At 42.1% G+C, this 26089-nt stretch overlaps 3 protein-coding genes across 10 annotated transcripts; 1 reads left to right on the plus strand and 2 right to left on the minus strand.

Annotated features, from left to right (window-relative positions):
* Nucleotides 1–53: 53 nt before the first annotated feature.
* MRPL57 (mitochondrial ribosomal protein L57) lies at nt 54–19617 on the minus strand. 5 transcript variants are annotated; one of them, XM_015625941.3, is made up of 3 exons: nt 1597–1657; nt 995–1022; nt 54–528 (listed from the first exon to the last, which is right to left on the minus strand). In XM_015625941.3, exon 3 carries the CDS (start codon nt 521–523, stop codon nt 212–214), a length of 312 nt encoding a protein of 103 aa, XP_015481427.1. In that variant the 5' UTR covers nt 524–528; nt 995–1022; nt 1597–1657; the 3' UTR covers nt 54–211. The 5 variants fall into 5 exon arrangements, with proteins under 5 accessions (XP_015481427.1, XP_033371505.1, XP_015481421.1 ...); XM_033515614.1 differs by lacking the exons at nt 995–1022; nt 1597–1657 and adding an exon at nt 19521–19617; XM_015625935.2 differs by lacking the exon at nt 995–1022 and having other exon boundaries at nt 1597–1727.
* SKA3 (spindle and kinetochore associated complex subunit 3) lies at nt 1726–12515 on the plus strand. Of its 4 annotated transcripts, XR_004498099.1 has the most exons (10): nt 1726–1918; nt 3405–3469; nt 4361–4526; nt 6449–6869; nt 8510–8613; nt 9333–9514; nt 9717–9932; nt 10071–10183; nt 11020–11403; nt 12011–12515. XR_004498099.1 is itself a non-coding variant. In XM_015625856.2 (9 exons), the coding sequence occupies exons 1-9, from the start codon at nt 1813–1815 to the stop codon at nt 11051–11053; spliced, it is 1407 nt and encodes a 468-aa protein (XP_015481342.1). In that variant the 5' UTR covers nt 1726–1812; the 3' UTR covers nt 11054–12515. The 4 variants fall into 4 exon arrangements, 3 of the variants coding, with proteins under 3 accessions (XP_015481342.1, XP_015481352.1, XP_015481345.1); XM_015625856.2 differs by having other exon boundaries at nt 11020–12515; XM_015625866.2 differs by having other exon boundaries at nt 9720–9932; nt 11020–12515.
* Nucleotides 18371–21483, minus strand: SAP18 (Sin3A associated protein 18). The gene is made up of 4 exons (XM_015625924.2): nt 21347–21483; nt 21036–21145; nt 19521–19643; nt 18371–18850 (listed from the first exon to the last, which is right to left on the minus strand). The coding sequence occupies exons 1-4, from the start codon at nt 21458–21460 to the stop codon at nt 18694–18696; spliced, it is 504 nt and encodes a 167-aa protein (XP_015481410.1). The 5' UTR covers nt 21461–21483; the 3' UTR covers nt 18371–18693.
* Nucleotides 21484–26089: the final 4606 nt, after the last annotated feature.

The following is a 26089-nucleotide window of genomic DNA, read 5'->3' on the forward strand; positions in this document are numbered from 1 at the left end:
GGTAGACAGCCACACAAAGAACTTCTCTAACAAAGCAATAATAAGAAAACATATGCTGTTCCAGAGGACTACTTTTAATGCAGCATTTTGTACACCACAGCAAAGTCTTATTTGTCACCCACCCTAATTACAGTGAATTACCATAACAGGTATGAGAGCAGATCCCACGGTAGTGCATGACAGATGCCAAATATAAATATGCTGTATTTATTCAACATGTCCACTTCTTTGACACATTTAAGTGGTTTAAATGATCGCTGATGTATCTGTGCTCAGGAAACTTGGCTTGTTTCAGGCTTTTGAAAGCTTCCCACTTTGCACGTCTCTCTTCGGCGTTGTGTTTGTATTCCTGTTCCGGCGTCAGGTAAGGTTGGCTGAGCCAGTATTCATTCTCTGCTTCAATTTCCAACCTTCGGATCATTGCTTGCTTCATTGAAGTGGTAACCTGTCTTGGTTGCCTGTACTTCCCAATCCACTGTTTTCCAGGAATTCTCTTCCGCAGTAATACTGTTGTTAAAAACATTTTGCCTTAAAACATAAACAGAAACATAAAATATTCATTACCTTAGGGACAAAAATAAAATTTTGACGAGATTAAAAGCTCTGCACTCACTCCACTGCCTCTTAGCTGGCCGGTCTGAAGTTTCACGCTCAGAACCTGGTACTCACAAACCATCACACACAGCAGGCAGCACAAGGCCACGTGCACTAGAAACTTAAGAATCAGAAAAGGGGAATTGAAATCTGTGTAGCTTAAGAATTTATTCAGTTATCCTTACACTGCAATTAAAACATATCCTCCATAAATTATTTAAGAAAAATCCAGTTACAGATACTCAAGAATGAAGGGTTCGCTTCACTCACGCCTTCTTCAAATAGCTGTGTTGTCAAAACAGAGTATTTCCAGCTCTGTCTTCTCACTCCAAATCTGACCTTTCCTCAGCATTAAGTTTGGAACTACAGTCTCTCCATAAGCTTATTAGTATGTAATTACCTAGTCCTGTATCCTGACCGAAGGAAACCTGGTTGGTAGAGAAAAACAATATCCTGAATTAGAGCAAGTGGCGTAAGCGCAAAGCACCACGAGACTCTGACAGAACTCGCCGGGTGTAAGGGGCAGGAAAGGCCGAATGACGTTCAGACTTTACGCAAATGCTCCTCGTTAGCCTGTTCATTAGTCCCAAACCCGCTAACACCCAGGTTATTATATCCCAGGTTATTATATCCCGCATTACACGGGATTCCATCAGCTTTAGAGAGTCACAGAAAACGCGGAGTTGGAAGGGACCCACAAGGATCACCGAGTCCAACTGGCCCTGCACACGACATCGCCAGGAGCCACAACCATGTGCCTGAGAGAATTGTCCAAACCCTTCACGAACTCTGCCAGCCTTGGTGCCGTGACCAACCAAGCCAGCCAAGCACTTGTACCACAGCGCAAATCACACTGCCGCTAAGGGAAGCCAACCCACCCCGTTCCCACGGGGCAGCTACAAGCCGGCATCCTACTCTCTGGTCCGATTTAGAAGCGAAGCCGCGGGGATCCGCGGGGGCACCACCGCCCCAGTCCCCAGCTCCCCTCCCGGCCGCACTCACCGAGGAGCTCCGGCGGCAGCTGCGGCCCGCGCGGAGGAGCCAAGATGGCGGCGGGCGGAGGCCGCGGCTCTCGCGAGAGGCGGCGGTGGGCGGGGCCCGGCGGCACCAATGGGGCTCTCGCTGGCGGCAGTTTGAAGCCCCTCAGCCGCGCGGGCGGCCCGGCCCGGTTCGGTTTCGCTCGGCGTCGCCTCGGTCCCGCTGCCTCCGCTCGGAGCCATGGACGACGTGACCAGAGGCTTCTTCGGCAAGCTGCGGGACCTGGCCCTCACGGTGGAGAAGGAGGTGAAGCAGCTGGAGCGGGCCATGCGCCGGGAGGACTCCGGTAAGGGCAGCCCGCGGCCATGGGCGGCACGCCAGGGCCTGGTGGCTTCGCAATTGTTTCTCCTTGCTCCTCCTGGGGCTCCTTGCTCGGTTTGCGCTCCCGCCTGCCACCGTTCCCCTGTGCTCCCCTGGGAGTGCCTTTGGTGGGCCTGGAGGTCAGCCTGGGAGTTTCCCGGCTGAGAGCTCCTTTGTGGGTGTGTGGCTGAGTTTTTATCACGGAGAAAAATAGGATGACTGGGATGAAATGGAAATCACATTCCTGCTTCTTCTTTTCGTGGACCGATACGGGAAACATTTGCAGGGCACGGTCTCTCTCCGGACAGATAGCTCAGGCTTCTAATTGCGCTTATCTTGTCACGTAGCAGGCGCCGTCTTTTACATTATTTGCATTAGTCTTGGTTTCTAGTGAAACAAGTGGTGATTGCTGCGTTGAGTAAGTGAGCAGTGCATCTGCCCAAGTGAATTCAATTTTTTGCTGATATTTGTTTTTCACTGGTCTCTATATTACTTTTTTTCCGATTTCGTCCAAAGCTCTTTAACGTAATTTTAACGTAAGTAATTCTTGATAGCCCAGGGACCTACTTGTTTTATCAATATCTGTCATATACAGTATTAGCTGCAACATTAAATGGAAACCTGGGCAGTGTCTCTGTGGAGTTTAACACACTGTAAAAAGAGCAGGTTTTTGCTGTGTAAGGTACCTGACAGGAACTAGTTCTCTTTGGTTTTGTCTGTACTGACTCTCTTTCTCTAATGTATGAATCCAACATGTCTAAAATTATAGAAACAGAATGGTTTGAGTTGGAATGGACCTTAAAGGTCGCCTAGTTCCAGCCCCCCTGTCATGGGCAGGGACACCTTCCACTAGACCAAGTACCTCAGAGCCCCATCCAACCTGACCTTGGGCACTTCCAGAGATGGGACATCCACAGCTTCTCTGGGCAACCTGTTCCAGAGTCTCATCATTCTCACAGCAAAGAACTTCCTCCTTATATCTAGTCTAAATCTTCTTTCTCTTAGTTTGAATCCATTCCCCTTGTCCTGTCACTACATGCTTTTGTAAACAAAGTCCTTAAGCAGCCTCTCTTCCAGGCTGAACAATGCCAATTCTCTCACCCTTTCCTTGAAGGAGAGGAGCTCCATCCTTCTAAACATTCTGTTGTCCCCCACTCTGGATTTGCTCCCACAGGTCCCCATCCTCCCTGTGCTGGGACCCCAGAGCTGCTGCAGCCCTGCAGGTGGGGTCTGAGCAGAGCAGAGCAGAGGGGCAGAATCCCCTCCCTGGCCCTGCTGCCCACGCTGCTCTGGATGCAGCCCAGGACATGTTTGTCTTTCTGGGCTGGGAGTGCACACTGACAGCTCATGGCCAGCCTCTCATCTGCTAATACAGGAAATTGCATTCCCATGTAGATTGTTAGTTTCATGCTCAAACACTAAGATACCTCTTTTGTTTTCTAAACTATTTTATGTGAACATGTGTCTTGAAGACTATGAAGATGAATCTCCACTAACAGTCTTGCTTGACGTCCATTGCCAAATCAAGACTCAGAAGGTAACATCTTAACTTGCTTCCTTGTTGAAAAATTACATGTGTGTGCATGTTCCATAGACTGATGGTTCTATTTTGATCATTATGACACAATTCAACTTCGTTAATCAGCAATTATAGCCCTTATTTTTACTCTCTTATCTCTAAGTCCTCATAATAACTATGGATGTTGGGATAATACCCAAAAACTTGTGGGTGACCCAAAGTAGATTAGCAATGTTTCTTAGTTTGCAGTCACTATTGTCACTCAGGTCAGCAAGGAACAAAGGTTACAAGGGAGTTGTAGCTGTGCCAAGGTATGAGGAGAATGACTGAGGAACAGCAGCCATCAACAAAAAAGATAAGCTTGAATGTTTTCCATGACCAGCCTTTAGAACAAAACCAATCTTCACAGAAGTTTCAGTACCTTCAGCCATTTAATTCAGCTTGTGAAAAATGTTGTCTATTTCTTATACAGAACCAGAAAAAATGGGTTATAGAAATGAGCAATATAGAAATAATTTAGTGATATTAAAAGTGAGGTTTACCTTCTCCTCTGCACTAATTCTTTGTACATATGGAGTAAGAGTCCAAGTCAATTGCTGTTATTTCCTATTTTTCTGGAGTAAAAGCATATAATTCTCTTGGCAAGGTTACCAGTAAGTAGTTATCATATTGTAAACTGTCATTACAGTTACTTTTGTAAGTTTCCATGCACTTATGCCCTTTATATTCCTGGTATTCCATAGGTACATATGCCTGATGGTTTTCAGGTATAGAAAAGACCCAAATTCACTGCTTATCTTCATCTGAATTGCAGTTGAATACTTACCCCCAAAATGCTTCATGTGTAAACAACTACCATGGGATGATTTAAAAACCAGTATTTCTATATTCCCCTCTCTGTCCCCAAAGAAAGATGTTAGTACCAGTCTTGGCAAGAGTTACTCTGAAAAAGAAGCAATTCAAGAATTTATGAAGGCAAGTGAAACCTTGATGCAAAGAAATGCAGGACATCTTGGAAAAATAAGAGAGCTGTTCCAGAAATATGGTTACAAACCACATGTCAAAGACTCTACAGGTAATATTTCTTGTCAGTACAGTATGTGAAGGAAAGTATTTTTATAAAATGTTTCACTTTAGCTATGTGTATATTTCTATTAGTCAGGAGATCAAGTACCTCCATGTCATTTGCTTTATAGCAATATCCAGAGGGTGAAAGATTTTGTTGTGATTGGTAAATTTGGTTTGTGATAAACCAAAACACAAACACTTGGAATTAGATCTTCTGGCATGCCTTTAAGTGTGTTGGGTTTGGGGTTTTTTTCAGTAATAATTATATTCAGAAAGTATGTTAGCAAGTATGTTTTTATAACCCAGAGAATTACACTGCTTCAGCTTCTCATGCATGAGGAAATATTGTAGATCCACCTCATTTGATTTGTATTCACATGTGATGGTTTCATTAAATTAAATCACCGTAGAGAATATCTTAAAATATGTGTTTCACAGCACAAATGGAACAAGAGAAGAATGTGTGGGAATTAGATGGCATGTGACAAGCAATAGCATCTTGATCCTTGGAGGGGAAGGAGGTCCTTAATCCAGTCAGAAAATCTGCATACAACTGTCTGAAAAATCCAGATGTGCCAAATGAGTTAAAGTACTACACCTGTCAATGCAACACATACTTCATTTGGTATCAAGGGCCCAATCAGGCTTCAAAAAGCCTTTGCCAGGGTCTTAACCTTCTCTGAGCATTATCCCAGTCATTACACAAAACAAAATTATGGTTGTGAACTATATTGATGCCAAGTTTAATTCCAATAGCTGTTTTATACAGAGAGGGCAGAAAGCTCTGATTTTTATAGTACCTTTCTTTCTATACTCCCTTTGCCTTTAAAGAAGTCTCCTAACAGAGCTACAAGGTTAAATTATTTAAGTTGTATTTTTGAGCTTAAAGTGTATCTAAAGACATAATACCACTGCAGACCAGAAGGTATAGTACTTTAAATATCGTCCCTCCCCCTACCCACCTCACAGAATCAATTAAATTGAAAAAGACTTCTGAGTCTTTTTCAAGTCCAACCTGTGGCCGAACACCACCATGTCAGCCAGACCACAGTACTGAGTGTCACGTTCAGTCTTTCCTTAAACACATCCAGAGACAGTGACTCCACCACCTCCCTGGGAAGTCATTCCAATGTCTAATTACCTGTTCTGTTAAAAAATTCTTGCTAATGTCCAACCCGAATCTCCCCTGGCACAGCTTGAGGTTGTGTTCTCTTGTCCTACTGCTTGTTCCCTGGGAGAAGAGGCTGACCCCAGCTGGCTGCACCCTCCTTTCAGGCAGTTCCAGAGATTGATGAGGTCCCCCCTGAGGCTCCTTTTCTCCAGGCTAAACACCCCCAGCTCCCTCAGCTGCTCCTCACAGCACTTGTGCCCCAGAGCCTTCCCCAGATTCATTGTCCTTTACTTTCTACATCATGCAGAAATGCACAAACGTTTTGGTTTATCTAACTCCAAAAAGGAACAAACTACACGTTTACATATTTTTGCAGTGGACTCCTGTTTTTGAAAAAGCTGTCTCCTTTCACAAGTTTTTAGTTGCTGCTTCATAACCTTTCCTCAATACTGTTTTTCTAAAGAATGAGCATTCTAGTACTGTGTACAGTCTTTGCTCTTTTCCCAAAAACCTTTTCATGTCTGTGCAGGGAGAAAAATACACTTAGGTAAAAATCTTTGAATTTCATTTTCCCTAGAAATAATATTTACCAAGAATGAAATTCATTAAATGTGTGACTTATAAATATAGCTTAGCCATATAAGCTTTTGATATCTGTTGTAGCTTCAGGTTCAGTGCTTTAAAGTGAAAGAAGGAATCTGTTTTTTACAACAACAAGTGAAATAATTTGAATACTGGGGAAGTGTCCCAATTTATTTTATAAATTCTTAAAACAAAAACTTCCACATAATTTTTTTTTCATTTCTTTTCTTATAAAGAAGAGGAGGATGAAGTTAAGAGTGAATCAGCAGTGTCTGTCCAGAATAAATCTGATGAAGAAAAAGCAAACGATGTATCTCACCTCTCTGCTTCTACAGAGAAGCCACCGTTGCCCAAAGACGCCCTGCATAACCCCGAGCTCTCCGATTTTGGTCTCTCACAATACGCTTTCTCCAGGCCCTGGAGCGCGCTGAGAGCACAGCACACAAGTGGGCACCAACTCAAGTCAAAGCATGAGACTCCGCTAAAACTGCGAACACCCCGGGCTTTGCCCAAAACACCCAAGTGTAAGCTAAAGATGGATGACTATGAGTCTGCAACACCAAAACTTGAACACTTTAGCATGAGTGAACATACCATGTGTCTGAATGAAGATTACACAATGTCACTTATTCATAAAACTTCTCATACAATCAAAAAGTAAGTTACTGGAGTTCAGATTGTTTCTGTACTGAATTTTCTCTATTTTCTTCTTGCTAATCTAATGTCTTGCTCCTTTTGCCCATCTCTTTGTCTTCAGGTGGGTGATTGTTATCTCTCAGGTGCTGGGTCCTATGTCATTGAACTCCCTACACATCTTTCCATGTACCCATTGCAGTGCCAGATGCTGACATGAAATACATCTGGATGTGCTCCTTGCCTTGACTGCACCATAAGAATCTTCCACACACAATTTATTTACAAAGAGAAAAACACAATGTGATCTGTTGTTTCCCTTAACCAAAGATTTGAACTGGGGCTTGTCTGCTGTAGATATTACACAGCCAGTGTAAAGGTTGCAGAAGCTTTATTAATATAAACAGAATGCAGTTTGTAAAGCATTCAATAAATTTATAGAAGCACTGTACTGTTTCTAACATAAGCCCTACCTTACAGTATATTCCTTTTGCTCCAGACTTCTGCTGAAAAGACTTCTCTAGATTTTCACTGTTCTAATTATAAAGAAAAATAATTGCAGCAGTGAGGTCATGTGTATAGTTAATAGGTCATGTTTTTATAGGTAGTATTAGCAATTTCCATTTTGTTCCATTTTGAAAGCTGACAGTACCTAAATATTTGATATTCAGAGAAATTATTTGGAAAACAAGGAACATATGCATGAAAACCACTCTAAAAATTCTACTGGTTCTACTCATTGTAAAAACTAAAAATCATATGGTTTCCCCAGTATTCAACTACCTCTAAGACTTCAAAGACAAAACGGACTTGAAAACTACTTTTTTATTTAAACTAAAGTTTGAGATGTGTTCATCTAAGTAAAATATACTGCTTATTTGGGTTTTTTTTTAGCTTAGACATTTTGTAGAGAAGATCTAAATCTGGTTATGATAGTGAACATTACTTTTTAAACATTTAAAATAATTTTCTTTAAAGATACAGACTTGTGTGCAGGTTAGGTAAGCTTCCTCTCTGCCTGGTATTGTCTCTTAACTTCCCTGTTTCACTAGACTATCTTAAATATGAAAAAATAATTTTTAAAATTTCTGTTTCCAGTGTTCTGGAATTGATATTAAATAGCTTGTCACTTTGAAATCACTAAATTTTATTTTAAAATAATTTTGGTATTTCTCATTTTAAGTAGTTATGTAATTACTAAAATTACTTTAAAGCTCTATATATTTGATTAAGATAAACAATCTTATTTAAAGTTACAAATTCAATTAAAAATCTTTTTGTGTTCACAAAACCCTTAGTAGTTTAAAAGCAAAAGATATTTCCTCTTGTACTATATAATTTCATAGGCAACAGGCAGTTCAAAATAAAACCCCTAACACAGAATTGATCATCTGTCCAACCCTGGACATCTGGTTTGGGTTTGTTTTTTTTCTTAATGCCTTAGATTGAAATCTCAGTGATTGATCATTTGGGCCTGGACTGAACATTTGCATAACACAAATTGCAGTAGAATCACAGATGAAAAAATCTATAAAAAATTCAGATTTGAGAAAACTAAATTTTTACTTGCATATTCATAAATGAATACTAGAAAAGTGATTAGGTTGGCAACATTCCTTCAATTGTGACTTCTTCATAATACTTGAGAGCTAATTGGTTTGCAGGTTGTTTAAAAGAGGAGATGATACTGGAGGGAATTTGCCAGAAATGACAGTCAAGGAAATCATGGTTACTCCTGCATCAAAATCAAGTAAGAGAGCTGAGAATGGTAAGTTAAAAATCTATGAAAATAATATACATATGCACTTTTACAGAATGCATGTGTAAATGCATTGTAAACACATGGTTAATTTAAATTGTGTTTCTAGCTAAATATGGTTATTTCAGGGCAAGTCGTCATATGAGTAGTAATGTCTAAAAAAAGTTGATGGCTTCTGTGGGAAAGTTTCTTACTCCCTATAAATTTTTCCTCATTCATGTACTCATACATTCATGTACTCATTTGGAATTATGCAGAGGAATTGATCATTTTGTAACTGCAAATATGTTATCCATATTTGAAATAAAATTACTGTTTTACCTTACTTAGCTTTTTTTTTCCGGAGAATACTCATTGGATCTATTTGAAGACAGGAAAGGAAGGGGCTAGCAAGACAGTAACTTTTCAAGAGTAGTGCTATAACTTCTTTGAGAGGAGAAGTAGATTTTTTTAAAAATCTTGAGACAAACATAGTGACAATTGAGTAAATGAGAAGGTAAAGCAATGCTGATTTAAGTTGGGCTTCTCCAGCTATATTCAGTAGTGGGACTAGAACGGCTACTTTGCATTTGCTGCTTTTAAGCAATACTGTAATTTGGCTCAATCAAGCAAAATATCAACTAAAATGATACATGTTTTAGAAAATGAAACTGGAACTGGTAATAGTAATGTGTGTGTGTGTGTGTACACTTATATACTTCTAATTTTATTTTGCTCACCCTTGATAGCAGCAGCTGACTGGATGGCTTCTCCTATGGTATTTGTGTTCTGTACTCCGGATGTGAAGGATAAAACAAATAACACAGTATTATCAAGGTCACCAGAGACAAAGGAACTGCCTCTTCCCAATCGTACAACAACACCACAGTGTCCAGATTTTCAAACAAGATGGCTAAAAGCAGAAGCTAAGGTAGTAAATAGAAGTTATGTACATTTTCATACACTTTGTCTTAAGCAGATTTTAATACGTCAGCTTGGGATTCTTTTCCAATACTATTTTTTCTTATGTCACTGCAGAAGTTCTTTCTAATAGTAATTCTGTAAGAATATTTAGTAAATGCTTTACCTAACAGAAGTAAATTAACTGAAGGCATTTAATACTTCTTTTGCAGCAGCAGGTAATGTCAGGGGGGAAGACTGAGTCAGTGACAAAGAACAATGCAAAAGATACACCACACAAAGAAGAAAAAAATCCTTTTGCTGCGAGCTCTGATGAGTATCTTAAACATTGTGGTGACCCTTCCCCTCCCAAACTGGAACACTATGACCATTTACTCAATACTCCTCCACCTCCAGAAATAACAAGGATACCAGATAATGTTCTAAAGGTTAGCTAATATGCTTTTTTTTCCCTAGCTAATTTTAATATCAAAATACTAGAATTAAAAGGGCCTAGTTCTATTTGAAATCCATCTATTTTGAGTTCTTAGGTAATTCTTTTTATTCCTGTTTAATGTTTCCTATAGATGCTTTCCCAATATAATAAGGTAGACTCTTCTAAAGCCAAGGAAACAGAGACCAAGGCAGGAACTACACGCTATGAAAGCAGTCCCACTGATTACTGCAACAAAGAGAACAGGTTTGATTACATTTTACAAATTTGGTTAAGTAATTTAATTTATGGGAAGTACAAAGAGGCTTTAATGCACTTAGAAATTAGTGTAGCTGCTTGCTTTTCTACTATCCAAACAGCCCTTGTTTCTGTGACTAAATAACTGGGGTTTTGGCATGATGTATGGCTACCTGTTTATAAAGGACAAATATTATAGCTGATGGTGTGTTTGGATCCTCCCAAATTTTAAAAAAGAAAAATAAAAAAAGGAAGGCAGAATTTTACTGTAGGTTTATCTCAAGGTATACTTTGTTCTGTGGCAATTAAAGCACCAGTGAATGTTTTCTAAGTAAATTTAGGCAGTGAAACAAAAGAATTTGGAGACAAGTATCTAAGTGAGAAATTATTTCACCCTTGTTTTGGTAAAGACAGAATTCTTTAAATGAAAAGCTACAATAAGTATGAGTAATCTTAGAACAATTGAATTATAGTTTTATAAAGAACACCATCAGTTTGAATATAAAAAAGCTTTTATGACAACTTTATCAAAGCATACATATTCCTGATTCAATGTAATCTATATTATGCTTGTTGATTATCGGTTAAACTTAGAGTCTGTAGAGTGTCTTATTTAAATAAGAGGTACAAGAAATATGTAAGGAACAACAACCCAGAGTGAAACTGATAAAAGTTGGTATCTTACTATACTTGGGAGTTGGAATCCATTTGAGTCATCTCACTTTAGCTGACTCTTCATTTTTTTGTTGTCAAAATAAAAAAGACAAGTTTTCAATATTTCTGTCTTCTGCTAATTAAAAATATGATTTAAATAAGCTCATGATTATGTCTGGGTATATTTTCAGAGGATATTATGGAGTTTTCAAGACAAACATCTGAAATCAAACTGAAGACCATGTTGAAACTTGCACATTCATGAATCTTATCACCAAACCATAACAAGTTCAAAAAGCAAAAGGAAATATTGGTGGGAAGAAAGAGCCATACCGAGAAAAGGCTTTTTTAAGGGAGAAAAATTCTTTATCCATTATGTGGATAAACTTGTTTGAACTAACAGCTTGTGCTTAATTTTCTATTGACATTATTGGCAAAATGTATTGGGGAGTTTTAAACACATGGCACTTCAAAGAGGAATGAAGATCCATGTACAAGGTGGTACTTCAGTTGTTTGTTGTGTAGGATTGCATTTCCAGGAGGCTGTAGAGAGTACACTCAGGTTGTAATAAAAGGTAAGTCCAGTATATTGCTTTAAAAAGAGGATATCTCTGGCTGTTCTGGTGACTTTGTCATTTTAGGGCTGAGGCTGAAGTCTGGGACTTCAACAGTATTTGATATCTTCAACAGAAACAAGTAAATTGTTTTGTATTGGAAGAGTAACTCCTGCTTTACTGTTTAAAGTATTTCTGGGCTTTTAGTCCTTTCTGCATTGCTAAGATCTTGCTGACACATTCCTGCATCAGACCGACTGTTACTGCTCTGGCAGACAGGCATTTCCCATGCAGCTTCTTTCTTTATACTTCAACGTTGTATCAGGTGCTGTGCATCTAGTTTCTTTGTAGCCCTAGAAGGTGACTCTTGCTCTACTGAGAAGAATTTGAAAGTGGATGATCATTACTGGTTTTGTGTATCTTCAACTGCTTGGAAGAATTTGCTGGCAGGCCTGTAGGTGATTGCTTCCTCTCCTGCTGCTGCCATGTGTATTCTCTTCAGTGCTGGTGTCACTTCTAACCCTTTAGTAGCTGACCAAGCTGAAGTTCTCAGAGCTGTTTGGCACTCTTTTGGTAGTCATGGTAACTAGGATTTTTTTCTACCTGCACTTTTTCTGTTTTCCACTAGAAAACCCAGCTCCATATCCTTGTTTGAAGCCAGTTTGCTGTTTCCAGTGTCAGCTTTTCCTCTAAGTGACTGAGGACTGTTCTTAGCGTTTGCCTTCCAGCTGATGACTGAAATTCCGTCATTTCTATGAGGGCAAACGTGCAACACATGAGAGACTGTCCCAGGAGATGAGAATAAGTGGATGTTTTTCTGAACTCAGCTCCACTTTTTTTTGACTCTTCAGGATATGCAAACATCTAGAGATTTCCACAAGTATTTCTTCATTTGCTTAGACTTGTCCTGGTTAAAACTTAACAAGTAAAGGTGCCTTTTTTTCCTGCTATTAGTAATTTTCCATTATAAGCATACAACAAATTAATTGGAGAACGTGATTTTTTACTAGTTCTGACCTAGGCACACTGTCATCAAAATTGATAGTTTCTGTTTAAAAGTGTGTGTGTATTAGTGTGTCAGTCTGTGAGCTTAATTTACACTATTGGATACTAAATAAATCTGTCTCAAATGCTTTGTGTGTGCTATAAGAACACTTATTTGCTCTACCCATCCTCTTCAGAGAGTAAAGGTCACACATGCTTCCAGCTTTTTCATAGATTAAAAACCTGGTGGGGTGAATGCTGCTTCTGAAATTTAATGGCCTTGGAAAGGCACAAAATATTCTTGCTGCAGAACAAGAAGGTTTCAACCAGACAGATTTACCAGCACTAAACAGGAGGGATTTCACAGCCTGCATTTGCTTTCCTGCCCTGAAGCAAGCCAGATACTTTTTAACATGAAATGGAGCAAGCAGGACTACTGTCCCAGACCTTGATGTATTCCCCCTGCCTTCGACTAATGAAATTCACAAAGGGCTTAGAAAAGTCTCTTCCCTAAACTTGAGAACAACTCAGCACTTCACTGTGCTTTCCTCCATCAGAGAGCTGTGGAGCTGTACCTTGCAGTGCTGAGGTTCTCCTGCAAGTCACTTGCATAATTTTGCTTGCCTATTAATATTTTTGCTACATATTATTAACTAATAATTATCTTCATTATGACAAATGAAACCTTAAAATCTTCTGATCTACTCAAGCTATTGTAACATGATATAGGGATGAGACTTTTTGGAACCAAGAAATTAAGTTGTGTCGGTTTTGTTTTTCTTGCCAGCAATATTACTCTAACACACATAATATTGTTGTTTGTTTTTGTATTCTTTTTCTATAGGCAAAGCAATGCTCTGAGGTAGATATAATCATGGCAGCAAAACAAAAACTACTTTCAGTTTGCTGTACTTCACCATTGAAATTCCTTTAGGTTTCAGGATGTCCTAAACAATAGTTTGAATAATGGCGGGGGGGGCAGAAATGGCAGAGTGAAAGTGTAAGCACTGGAACACTGCTGAGAGAGTCAGTGGAGTCTCCTTCTCTGTAAATATTCAAAACACACCTGGATGCAATCCTGTGCAATCTGCTATAGCATGGGCAGTGGGACAGGTGGCTGTGTGGCTGTCTGAACAAACCAAGGATGTAGCCATGGGGCTGGAAGAGGGTAAAACTCCTCTTAAGCCAGTGTTGCTGCTGGAGAAAGTTTTATCCAGTTGCACTCTAAACTTAATAACACATCAAACATCAAAGTGGGAATGATGCAAAATAACCTAAATTTTACATGTTGGTTTTTTGTGGGATGAATCTCTTCAACAGCATTGGCCTGTCAGGAAGTGCCATTTGGATAACCCAGTAGCCACATAAGCAGCAAACACAGTGGTTCTGTAAGAGACAGTCATCACCCAAAAACAAGCAAAATTGCCAGAGAACAGTTTTGTGTTGCGCTTTATTTAGTTTAACTGGAGGCTGCTTCCACTAGAGCCTGTTTCACCAATTCCCTTGCACAGAATCTAGGGGTTATACAGTTTTACAATGGATTTCTTCATTTGCCAAGACACTGAAAGGCTAATTATTTTTGTTTTCTAGTTTGCCCTTCCCAACAGTAACCTTAAGCTCAGCTTTAGCCCGTATGAGTGCTGGGTCAGATGTAAGGGAAGGGTGAGAAGGGAATCACATCTCCTAGTAGTGCGTGCTCGCAGAAAAGATAGAGCCCAGCACAAAATTGCTTTTCAGTATTTAAAAACATCTGGGAAGTAACCATAAAAGCATAGCCTTTACTTTTCCTTCATTTGCTGTGGTTCTTCATTTTTATTTTTTTTTTTTTATTAAGTATATCAAAAGTATCAGCTGACAGAACCCCCCTAATCCCATTTGTTGTCAAAGGAACATCTCAATTGTTCTGCTCTGGAAGCCCCTTAATAAGGTGGTCAGTGCTTCCTTATCTGGGAAATACTTTACCTCACACAATCATAGGTCTCTCGGTGGTATGAAACTTCCGAGATGGTTGTCAAAGGGATAATTGACAAGCATTGTTTCCCATTGTGCTTTTATTCCTGTTTTTATTAACCACCAGAGTAATAATTGGAGGCTTCCTTGTTTTTTTTTTAAAGCACTGTGGATGCTTTAAATATCCTTTAAAATGTTGTATTTGCTTTGTTCCCTCTAGTCCCTATTCAAATGTTCCAGCACTTTTGGCAGTTGCACACGCTCCATCAACAGCTGTAGCTGGTGTTGGATCTGCCTTCTGGTTTGGGAGTACCTTGTTTCCCCATGAGAAAAGAATACAGATACTGTAGTGTTTCTAAGGAGCAAAGACTATCCATTGGCCACACTGTGTAATCACACATATATTTGTCCAAAGGAGCACAATTTTCTGCCAGGAAGACATTGGCTGATGCTGCCAATACCAGCTTAAATGTAAGACTTTACACCAATACCTACTTTTTTACAAAGGGACAGGTGACATAGTAGGGAGCTGACCAGATGCTTTGAATTTGTCTTGCCTAATGCAAGTTGAAGAGTTTTTTTAAAAAGTAGCACAAATGCATGGGAAATGGTCCATGGAATAAGATGCTCTGTCACACAGGCATTTATCCTGGGAAGAGGTCAAGCAAAGCATAGTTGCAGAATATCCAGCAGGAAGGTGTTCAAATTGCTTCCACAATTTTTGACATATTGTATTCCTGGCTTAAAGCCCTGGGGTTACATTCTCTAATGATTGCTTACAAAGTTGTTGTAAACCAATCTAGGGCCTTCTGCATGTTCCCACCTTTCCTCCCCCAGCTGCAGGTCCCACACTGTAGGTTACTGCTTGCGTCACAGCAGTTGTGGCTGCAGGGAAATCCGTTCCACTTTCCCAACCTCTGGGAGCTAATTACTGTTTTCCAGGATTAAATTGTACAGGGACTGCACTGACCCAAATCACTGCCTGCCTGCAAAGGCCTTGGCAGTTGTTGAGGCATGAGAAGGGAAAGGATGGGTGTGGGAGCCACGATGTCCTCCTTCCCTGGCTGGGTGAATCCTATCCTGTCTATCTAGCTGCTTTGGTAAGGTTGCCTAAAGCTGTTCCTCCATAGCCACTTTGGTGGCAGCTGAAGGAATTCCTCCTCTTCACCACAGCACCCAACACTCCTCACAAACTCCCCTCTCCCTGGAACAACTGCTTGGGTGGTTGTGCATGAATTGGGCTGGAGAGAACAGAGCTGCTAGGACTAACCTGGCACTTGCAAGAGGGCCCTATCTGTAAGTGCAGAGTTGGTGTGGTTTGTTCCTGGCTGTGTAGACTGCTGTGGCTGGTGGGACCTATTTGAAACCTTTAGTACTTCTATAAGCATGTGCTTCCTGTCTCCCTTTCTAGCATAAGCCTCCTGCTCTCCAGAGATATTGTTACGGCAAAGGCAGTGGGGATGGGGCATGCTTTACGAGCAGGACTTTACCAGCTTTACCCAACCTGGACTCTACACAGCCCCAGCTGAGCAAGCATTTGAGGGCATTCAGGGACTGCTGTGTGCCTGGTACTGTTCCTCAAACGCCCTCATGGAAACCACTGTTTTGGTTTCTCCTCCTGTCCCCTAAAGCCTGGGCCAAGTGCAGGTCCCTGTTAAAGACCCCTAGGTCTTTTTAAGTCTGAAAACACTACCTCGTGTTTGCCTGAAGCACGGCTTGGGGAACTGACAGCTCAGCCAGCAGCTGGAGGAGCTCACCCAGAGGAGCCCTTGAGGCTGTCATTTGCACTGGATTTTCTTGCTGAGTGTTGAGGAGGTCAATTGAGTTTTTGGGTGAGGTTGTTTCTATTTAAGCCTGTCAGTTCTGTGAGATTGGAAATACCCCAGGGAGGGTCCCAAACACCCCAGCCCCTCTGACCTCAGCCATTAGGCAGTTAGGACCTTGCCCCAGTATGCCAGCCAGGCACCTCCTCACGACTGGCAGGTGTTTGTGGCCAGGTGCACAACACCACATGGGTGTTTTGCAAGGCACATGCCACAGGGGGAACTGACACTGTTTTTTTTAACCCATCTGAGTCACACAAAGTCCAGACACGAGGGCTTAGACAACAGCAGATAATTGGATTGCTTGGTTTTGGCAGGTCGAATCTTAGCTGTTGCATTACTTAATAGTGCTGCTCTTTGAACACTACCCTGGCAGTCATCATTCACCTGCTCTGAAACGACAGATTTCAGAGAACTCCTCATTTTCCCATGCTCTTCAATGCAAAAGTGAGAACTTGCTGATAATACTTGATGTGTTCCTGCTGCATCACAGCTGTTACTGCTTTTGAAGCAGAGCTGTAAAGTAAAATTTAAAGTCTTCACAACTGCTCCAGTCAGATGGCAAACACAGGGAGGACGATGCTGCTGCCCAGGTTGTTGAAAAAGTGTGGGAGTTGTACTCCATCTTTACACTAAGGAGTAATCAACCCTCACACCATGACCTCTCCCAAAAGTGTTGCAGAACTTCTCTCAGGCTTGTGCTGCCACTGCAGGACAGTACTGTCTTTCTGATGCTGTAGTCTCTGTTTGTGGCCGTACATACGTATGTACCTATACTGGAGGGGTGATGAAATCAGAAGGTGACTGTGAAAACCTAATTAAGGCCTGAGTATGTGGAAAAGAATCTTTTTTCCTCCTGTTAACTGAAAACCTGTCTAATGATCAACAGTGGCAGCAATATTTAAGTGAGGTGTTACAAGGTAATGGTGTGGGGGTTGTGGAAAAAAAATAGCATTTTTTTATATAAAAAGAAGGTATTCTTTTCTGTTTATTAGATTGAAAAAAAAAACAACATTGGTTTAGGTGCATAAAATGAGGGGGGAAAATTAGAACTAAAAGTCAAATTTGCTTGGGGAAGCACAGCAGAGAGTCCTTCATGACAGGCCAACCTGGACAGGCATGAAAGACACACCAGAAGAGACACAGAAAGAGGAAGAAGCCCCATGTATGGGAGCAGGGCAGCCTCCAGTAGCTGCTACTTTTTTATCAGAAGGTAAAAAAGAAATTAGGGGAAGTTAACTTGGTTCTGTAGCTGGGTCTATTTGACTGTGCTGCACCCCACAGGCAGGATGTAGAATGCTTCTGGCCCTGCCAGGGAGCCCAGCTCACCGGGCTTGCTGCTGCAGCCAGAGGCCAGGGAACACAGGCTGGAGACCTGCAGGAGTGATCTGGATGTTTGTCTCTTGTTGGAGGCGGAGAAAGACGGTCCTCTGAGAAAGGACAGGGGGAAAGAGATGTTCGGAGAGACTCTGGAAGGGAGGTGGGGTCTGGTATCACTGGCAGGGCATGGGCAGGAGAAGGATTACCTCTGCGAAGTGTTACAAGTCAGGAAATCTCTTCTGGAGAGCAAAATTGCAACTCCCTCACTTAGAACCCAGAGAAGGGGGACAGAAGAGAGTTAAGGCATGGGCAGAACTCCCTCAGACTGAACCAAGGGACTCCTGAGAAGTAAAAAAGAAAAAAGCAAACATAGATCCCAGCTCATGACACAAAGCACATTTTGTCCTCAGCAGACATTTACTTCAGTCCTAGCCTTGGGTGAGGAAGGTGGAGATTCTAATGAGCAGTTACTGCTTCTGCTCCTGCCAGTGCCTTGCTCTGAGCACACAGGGGCTCAAGGTGCAGAAACCAAGCGCCTGGTCCTGCCCACACCAGCTGGATGCTCCCAGTCAGCCAAGGACAGCTGGACCCTCTGCTGGAAGACCAGAGGCATCTCCCCCTGCAGTGACAGAGGGAATCCAGCTGGCAAGCACTGAGCTAAGTCCCACCCTGCACCACTTTGCTGGGACATAGGTCACCCCTTCTTCATCCCGCTCCTTAAGGTACCAGGCAACACCAGACACACCAGTCTTCCAGCTGCCCCATGGACAACTGAGATCCCTGAGCTACCCCTTCCTCCATTTTCAGATTCTAGAAACGGAGTGCTAAACACCCTCCACACCCCCCAGCACCATTAGTAACTTCTAACACAGAGCAGCCTCAAGCACTGAAACACCACTAAACAGTCAAAAGATTAGTAACATCCATTTTTATTCCAAACAAGACAGAACTACAGAACACCTGTAACCCTCCTGGTCATATTTCATGGAAGTCTTCAGAACACTGGACACACTAACTTACTACTCAAACTATAACAATCAGGGATAGGATGATGGTGCTGCTGAAGGGGGTTTCTTCTAAACAAACTAGAAGTTAATGTTTAAGGGTTAACTTTCTTCTACAATGCTCAGCTTTGTCTTCAGGTACTTGGCAACAAAAGCAAAAAAATAAGCCTGCTTTAGAACAGCAAGTAGGAGTAATCAGAATATGTAATCATACAAAGAGAAGTAAGACTTTAGTAAGGTCTCATGCGGCTTGATGGGGGTGGTGCACGATTCGGAGGGGTAATTGCTATATCCAAATAGTCTCCTATCTGGAATTTCTGAGACTGCAATGTCATGGAATCATCTGTGCCCTTCCTGCCCGACATGGTGCTGCCGATCTCCTTCACCCTGTGAGTAGCAGAGGAAAGGCAAATTAGTTATCAGTGGCCAATCTCTCCAGATGTCCAAAACAGGAACTGCACTGGTTCACAGCTCCCTTCCCATGCCACCCCCTCCACTGCACACATGTGGCTGTGTACTCAAAACACTGGGGTTTTTCTCTGCAGACCTGGGTGCATCAAGAAAAGCTACACCAACTGCTCTTTCTCACAGCACAGAGGAGCCTTCTACCCTATTATGTTAAATATTAGTGAGAACCCCTTACCCCCTGCCATACAGACAAAGCACAAGACCCCACCAGGTTCCAAAGCAGGGTACATCCACTGGACACTGACAAAGATTAGCTCATATCATTTATCAGGAGGAGAAACACCTGCAACAAGATCACTGCTGTAACTCAGGTGCAAGACCTACCAGGAACAACGTATCATCTCAGGTTGGAGGGCCATGTTCCAGTTGCCAATACAACAACCACTGCCCTCTAGCACACAGGTTCATAGTTTTGGGAACACAATGACAGGGAGGGTCATCAGCACAATTTAAGGTTGTAGCAGTCACCATACAAAACTTCAGAAGTTTGGTATGTGGATTCTGAACTTTAAATCAGTATTAATAAAGAACAATTTACTGTTCTGGTGCCCCAAGTATTCTATTAACTCACAGAAGAAATGTCATTTACCTATAGCCAGGCCTCTTGAGGTCTGTAAAAACAATTGCAAAGTTGAAATGTGTGCCCTTCTTCCGTGCTTCTGGATAAACTTCTTTCACTAAGCTGGTCAGCTCTTTCAGAGTTGCATCCATCCTAGATTAAACAAACAAACCAAAGTGCTTCACACTCTCAAAGGAACAGTAAAGAAAGCTTCCCAAAACATTTAAGATTGAATCAATATATTGCTACAACTTAACTATATGTTTCTCTGCCTTGGCCTACCTATGTTACTGATTGTAACACCTGGGAGAATTCACCACCTAGGGCACACTGGAGGCAACATGCTCTAGTGCAAATGTGTCTGGTTCACTGGAATATTCAGATCAATCTCTTCATCTCTGTATACATTTCAACATCTGAATCTCCAGGCCTCTCTGAAGAGTTGCCATTTAAACAGCAGGAGCCTTTTTTTTTAATACATTCACACAAGGTACAGTGTAAGAGTTTCCTCACCTAAGCTGACATGTGTATTAAAATCAGCTTATTAACTGTTAGAGGAAATGTAAGAAAAGCAGAAAAATAAAATAGCTTTCCATTTCTGCCCTACCAGGCAGCACTCCTTTACCCAGCCTTCAGCCAGAGCAGGGCTAAAGCTCATGTCTAGAATTTCAAGAACAAAAGCACTCAGTCATCACAAGTAAAGTGTCTCTAATTATACAGACTGTGCACTCACTCCAAGCTTCAGGCAACCAAGAAGCAGTGTGTTGACAGACAATGCCCATTCTGACTTCTGCAGATGGGAAACAACTCAGACACCACCAGCAGCCTGGACAGAGTCCATAAATCCCACTTAGAAGTAAATTAGAACTGCATGTTTTGGTATCCACAAAAATTGATTTATTCAACTACACAACCTATAAGTTACAACTCTGGCAGGCATCATGCAGGGTTTAAAAAGCAGCGTAATTCCTTTTCAAAGGCATTATTCAAAATACTACAAACAAAGCCTAATATGTTTGCAATGGAGACTAAGCCAGTTCTCCAAAATAAATCTGAGAGTGATAAAAAGCAGCTCTCTGTTAAAGCACTGCTACCTGGCCATGCAAAAAGAAAACTCATTACTCCACTCTCAGAGGAGTCCGAGTTAAATCAAGAAACCATTCACACAACGTTTCAAGCCTTCTGGGACAATTACATCTACTGATTAAACGGGGCTATTGGAACAAAATATACGCATCAAAGGAGAACCTCTGCGTTGAGAAGATGTGCTGTGATAACCATCGCCACAGCACAAGCCACCGATTACACGCAGCAGTAAACAGACACTTCAGCCGCACTAAATCTCAGTGGCTGAGCGCTCACTGCCGCGCAAAGCTGCGCTTGCAGAGCTAACTCCTCTCAGCTGCCAGGGCACAGCCACAGCCGCTCCACACCAGCAGCAGCGAAAACTGCCCGGAGCCTGCACAGCTCCTCCTGGCCCCTGGGGCCCAGGCGAGGCGCGGCTGGCCCCGCGCCATGGCCAGACGCAGAGGAGGTGTCACTCACCAGGTGTAGATCTGCAGCTCGCTGGAGGGCACGTTGCCGCGGGAGAACTCGTCCATGCGGTGGTGCCGCCCATTGTTGGTGGTGAAGACCCGAAGCAGCAGCGGGCACGTCTGCGGGGTGAGAATGAGGATGGGGATGAGGGCGAGGAGACGCAAGGGTGGGGATTACGATGAGAAGTCGTTCGCCACGCCCCCCCCCTCCGCCGGAGGCCTCACGTCGTCACTACACCTCACCACTCCCCCCCATCCCCGCTGTCCGCCCTGAAGCGGCCGGCGAAGCGGCGCGGCACCAGCAGCCCGCACTCGGGACACCTTCTCGCGGTCGATCGGTTTCTCCGGCTCCTTCTTGATCTCCTCCTGCGTCACCCGCGACTCCACCGCCATCTTGCCGCGCCGCTCCCGGATGTCGCGCCGCGCACCGCCCATCTCGCGAGAGCAGGGGCGGTGGGCGAACCCGGCGGGGCTCCTCCCCCAGGCCTGAGGCACCGCCCTCCCCTCAGGGAGCCGCGGGTCTCGTGCAGGGGAAAGCTGCACAGCGAGCCGCTCTAAGAGCCGCAGGATGAGATAAACTAGCGGGAAATCTACTCAGAATCTAGTTTCCCTTAATATTACATTCAGGGAAAGAGCAAATGCATACGCTTCCCATTTTCTTTTTTTTCTTTTTTTTTTTTTCCCATATGTGCAATCTTTTATTAGGTTAAATTTGAGTCTGCGGTTGTGTCTTACAAAATAAGGAGGAATACATAATATCTATAAAAGAGTACAAAATACGTGGTTTTGTGGTAGCTTTTTTTAAAATGTCGAGAGTTGCTTGTTACTCAAAGCGGTGGGGGAAGAGGGGCTCAGTTGTTTTCACAAAATTTACTTTTGGATTACTTCCACTGAATTTATTTCTCGTTTTGAGAGTAAAACTGTAAAAATAATTACAGTTCCCTGTAAAAATAAGCAGAAGCGTTCTCTCAGGTGCAAGATAATCACATATCAGGGACTCAAAGATTTGCTGAGACTGTAGGAGGCTGCCCGCTCCAAACCCTGCTCGAAGCAGCATCAGCAAGGGCTGCACGGATTCTGAGGATGCCCAAGGATGGAGATGCCTGGACAACCTGCTCCAGGGCTCAGTCGTCTCTGCAGTTAAAAAATAAATAAATAATAATTTAAAAAAAAAATAGAGAGAGAGAGAAACAAACAAAAAAGTTTATTTCTTTTGTCAGTTTGTGCCCTTTACCTGCGGTTCTGTTGCGGGACGTCGCTGAGAAGCCTGGCTGTCAGCCTTTGCTCCTGCCCCCCAAGTATTCCCACACAGTGAGCCGTGTCTGTGAACAGTCCCAGCTCCCTCAACCTGTCCTCGTAGCGCACATCCTCCCGTCCCTTAAGCACCCCGTTAAGCCGTATTTGATGCTATATTATTGCGGTGTGCCTGCACTCCTCACACCATTCTCTGTTGGTGCTTGCAGCAGAGAACAGCAGTGCCAGAGGAGCTGTCGCAGGTTGTGCCGTACGCGGCCCTGAGTCAGGGGGCTCCGGGTGCCTTTGGGCTGCTGTCCCGAGTGTAAGTCTAGCACCACAAGTAAGTATTTTAAGTTCTCCACCATGCAAAAAGCAACTGCTTGTTTCGGTGTTGTAAGTGTTGAAGTACCTGCGCTCTAAGGGTGATGTGGTTTGATTTCACTCTTCTGAACACTGTAGATGCATGTTTCAAAGGTATTATTGAAAAAAATATTTAGGGGAGAAAAATATTATTAAAATATAAAGGGAGATAAATATGATAAAAATACATTTGCTTATTATGTTTCTCTGTATATCATAAATAAAGGGTTATGAGTCCACACTACAAAAAAAAAAAAAAAAAAAGAAAGGTCTTGCATTTCACTCTAATATAAGAAATAGTATTTGGTTTAAAATGTTGATTTATGGCTCACCAAATACAGGACAAAAGAACCAGAAACCTACTACAGGTGACCCTCAGTTTTTATTAACTTCCTTTAGTAGTAGTCTGGATAGTGTTGTACCGTTTTTAATCTATATTAAGTTAGAGAAAATCATAATTTTGTTACCATAGGCAATGAGTCAGCCTTGCCACCATTCGTGGATTTTGATTTCCCAGGCAACAATTCAGTTTATCACTCTAATAAAATTAATTATATCTGCCATGATAATACACACTTTGGGCTCAGTGTGTGAACTACCATTTCTGAAACAAAGGAATTTATGTCAAGTATTGTAAGGGAACAGCTGTAACAAATAAAGTACAATTCTGTTACGAATCTGAGTAGTTCCTTCTGCTAGAACTTTGTGAGTACATTATATATGTGAAAATTGACCCTAGTGTGCCTGAGTTTTACGTAAATTAAAGCATTAATTAATTTGTTATGCATGAACTGTATCAATACAATTTATTTTCACTCTAGAATCTTAGACTCTTACATCACGTGTTTGAAAGCAAAGGTTGAAAATTATTTGGAAATGAAAATGGAGAGATGTGGCTGCAGGGTGTGGGTTTTACATGGGATGGAGCTGTCTGGTTAAACAAGGCATAACACCATAAAATGGGTTCCCACAGGTTTAGGCTGAGGTCTCATGTGCTGGAGTTGGTCCAACTGCTCACTTTTGCCAGAGAAAGGGGATTTAGCTCCCACAGCTTGTGACAGGTTTTTCTCTCCCTTCTGCCAAGCATAACTCTCACTAGATACTTCCAAAAATAAGTTAAGTTCCCCAATTTAAGAGAAAATTATCTAATGGGGGCTATTTCTCTCAGTTCATTTCACCTGACACTTTCTAAACTGATTCCACGATTGCTACACCTGGTGCAAGGCGAGGGGTGGGAAATGCATGTCCAGGAGCAGCTGGGAGGCGGAGGGAGAGAATAGGACTGGAGCAGGGTGTATCCCTTCAGTGTAGCGGGATGGTTGATTGCTTCACCCTCCCCTCACATTTCCTTAGGTTTTGGGGGGTAAGAGGTCTCCTCTGCTTGTTCAGGGACACTGTGTGCTGTGCAAAAAATGTCTTCACATGCAAACACACATATATATAGGGTACACTGTAGGAAAAAATGAAAGATCCCCGCCAAGGTAGTGAGGCTGGGTAAGACTGTGCATAGGAGCAAGTCTCCAGCCTTTGTTGTTGTGAAGGTCCAAAATATGATTCAAACTTTTCCTGTAGAATACCTGTAGAGTAGGAGACAAGTGGTTTGGAAGCATGAATTGCTCCTGTAAGTATTGTTAACTCACGTTCTTAAGGAAGTGGTTATTTAAATAGCAAACTGTGAATTGTTTGTTGGGGCATCTAGGACAGGCATGAATGAGATGGCGAGTTGATGCCATTAGGATATGGGATCGGGCAAAGCTGCCACAGCCTTTAGAGAGGAGCACTGTGGGTCAAGGAGCCCATTGACCTACAAAGCACTTACTGTGAGGAACTGGTGACTGAAAGGGAAAAACAAAAGGAGCAGCTGGTACTGGGCAGCTTAAAACTTTCTAGGCAGAACGGAAGGATTGTAGCAAATAACAAATGTCATTGGGAAGATATAGAAAGTAATGGCACAGCTGAGCCTGGGATATCAACCATGGAGGCAAACCCCCCCCCCAACCCAGAAACTAGAAACATTGTAGCATGACCAGAACAAGGAGTTCCAAACGTTTCAGACTCATGAACGTGAGTTCAAGGAAACTGAATTAGCTTCGGCAGCAGGTTCCCAAGGCTCCCGGGAATTCTGGCTTATTGGCTGTGTTTCTGACTTCTTTATAACCAGGACAATACACAGCTCCTTAGTTTTTCTTCATTGTATGTGTATGCCATAAAGCCTGTTTGATAGAGGACTTGATCTTTATCTTGATTGTGGGAAGTTCAACTACCCTATTCTGGCAACAGCACAGTCAACTTTCAAACATCTTTACAATCAATTGAGAGAGCAAAGTCTCAAATTAGATGGAGCTTCTCCTGCAAACCAACTTCAACTGGTGGAGGAAGAGCACAAGCACAACTTCTTTGCAAACATAATCACTGGTATTTCCTACCTTTTGTGTCATAGTGATGTCATGGGTGTGTTTTTATGTTCAGAATGCTCTGTGTGCAGTAGATTTCACTAGTGTTTTAATTTCCTGTGTTTTGCACAAAAGTTAGTGTGAATTTCAAGAAGCCTGTAGTGCTGCTAGACAATTACACTGTTTTCATATAAGCTTCAGTTTCTGTTCCCTGTTTTGAATTTAGATGATTTGGGATCACGAAATGCACCGTAACTCTTGGGCTTCTGTGGTCCTATTCAACCTGCCTGTGAGGCAGCAGGTGAATGAGTCGGTGCAGGACAGGCTGGTGTGGCTGGGTTGTAGGAAAGGACTCTGGCACCGGATGTGTAAAGCCTACAGAAACCCCCGAGACAGCATCCTGATTAAGGAGCACCAAGACTTAATTACCTGGGAAAAATCTGTACTTGTATATAAGTTACATACCTGCTTTTCTCTTCTTTTCTTCTTTTCTTTTTTTTTTATCTCTGCAAAGTCATCAGAAGGACTAAAAGTTACTAAAAATGCTTTGAAGCTGACTTATTGTTCTGCAATATTGCAAAAGGGTTTAACTGCTAATGTTGCAGTAGCACCAGTCAGGCTGTGCAGGTTTGTGCTCGCTCCAGGCACACAGGCAGTGTAAGCAAGGCAGAGCCACTGCTGTGCCTTGTAAACAAGGTGCCTCATACCTGCCAGTGTAAGACTTTGATTAAAAATTGAAAGTCATTTGTGATGTTGCCAAATGTTATAATTCTGCCATTCTGCTGGAACTATTCCACATCAGGTGTTTCCTAAAAGAGTATCCTCAGGATGCCTTTGTTTCAGTTTCAGAAAAAATATTCAAAGAATAATGTATTAGGCAGATAAACATTATCACTCACATATCTGTTACTTCTGTTCAATTTAGGTACCAACAGCAGTTTGTCAGAAACCTGCAGTATCCACATACTTTTGAGAAAGAAATTGAATTTGTCAGGTATGCTTACTCCTGTTAGAAATACTCTCATAAAGCAAACACACAGGATTGAACAGTAATATTACAAAAAAAAAAAAAAAA

Source organism: Parus major, chromosome 1 (genome assembly GCF_001522545.3).
Source record: "Parus major isolate Abel chromosome 1, Parus_major1.1, whole genome shotgun sequence".
In the NCBI taxonomy this organism is placed as follows: domain Eukaryota; kingdom Metazoa; phylum Chordata; class Aves; order Passeriformes; family Paridae; genus Parus; species Parus major.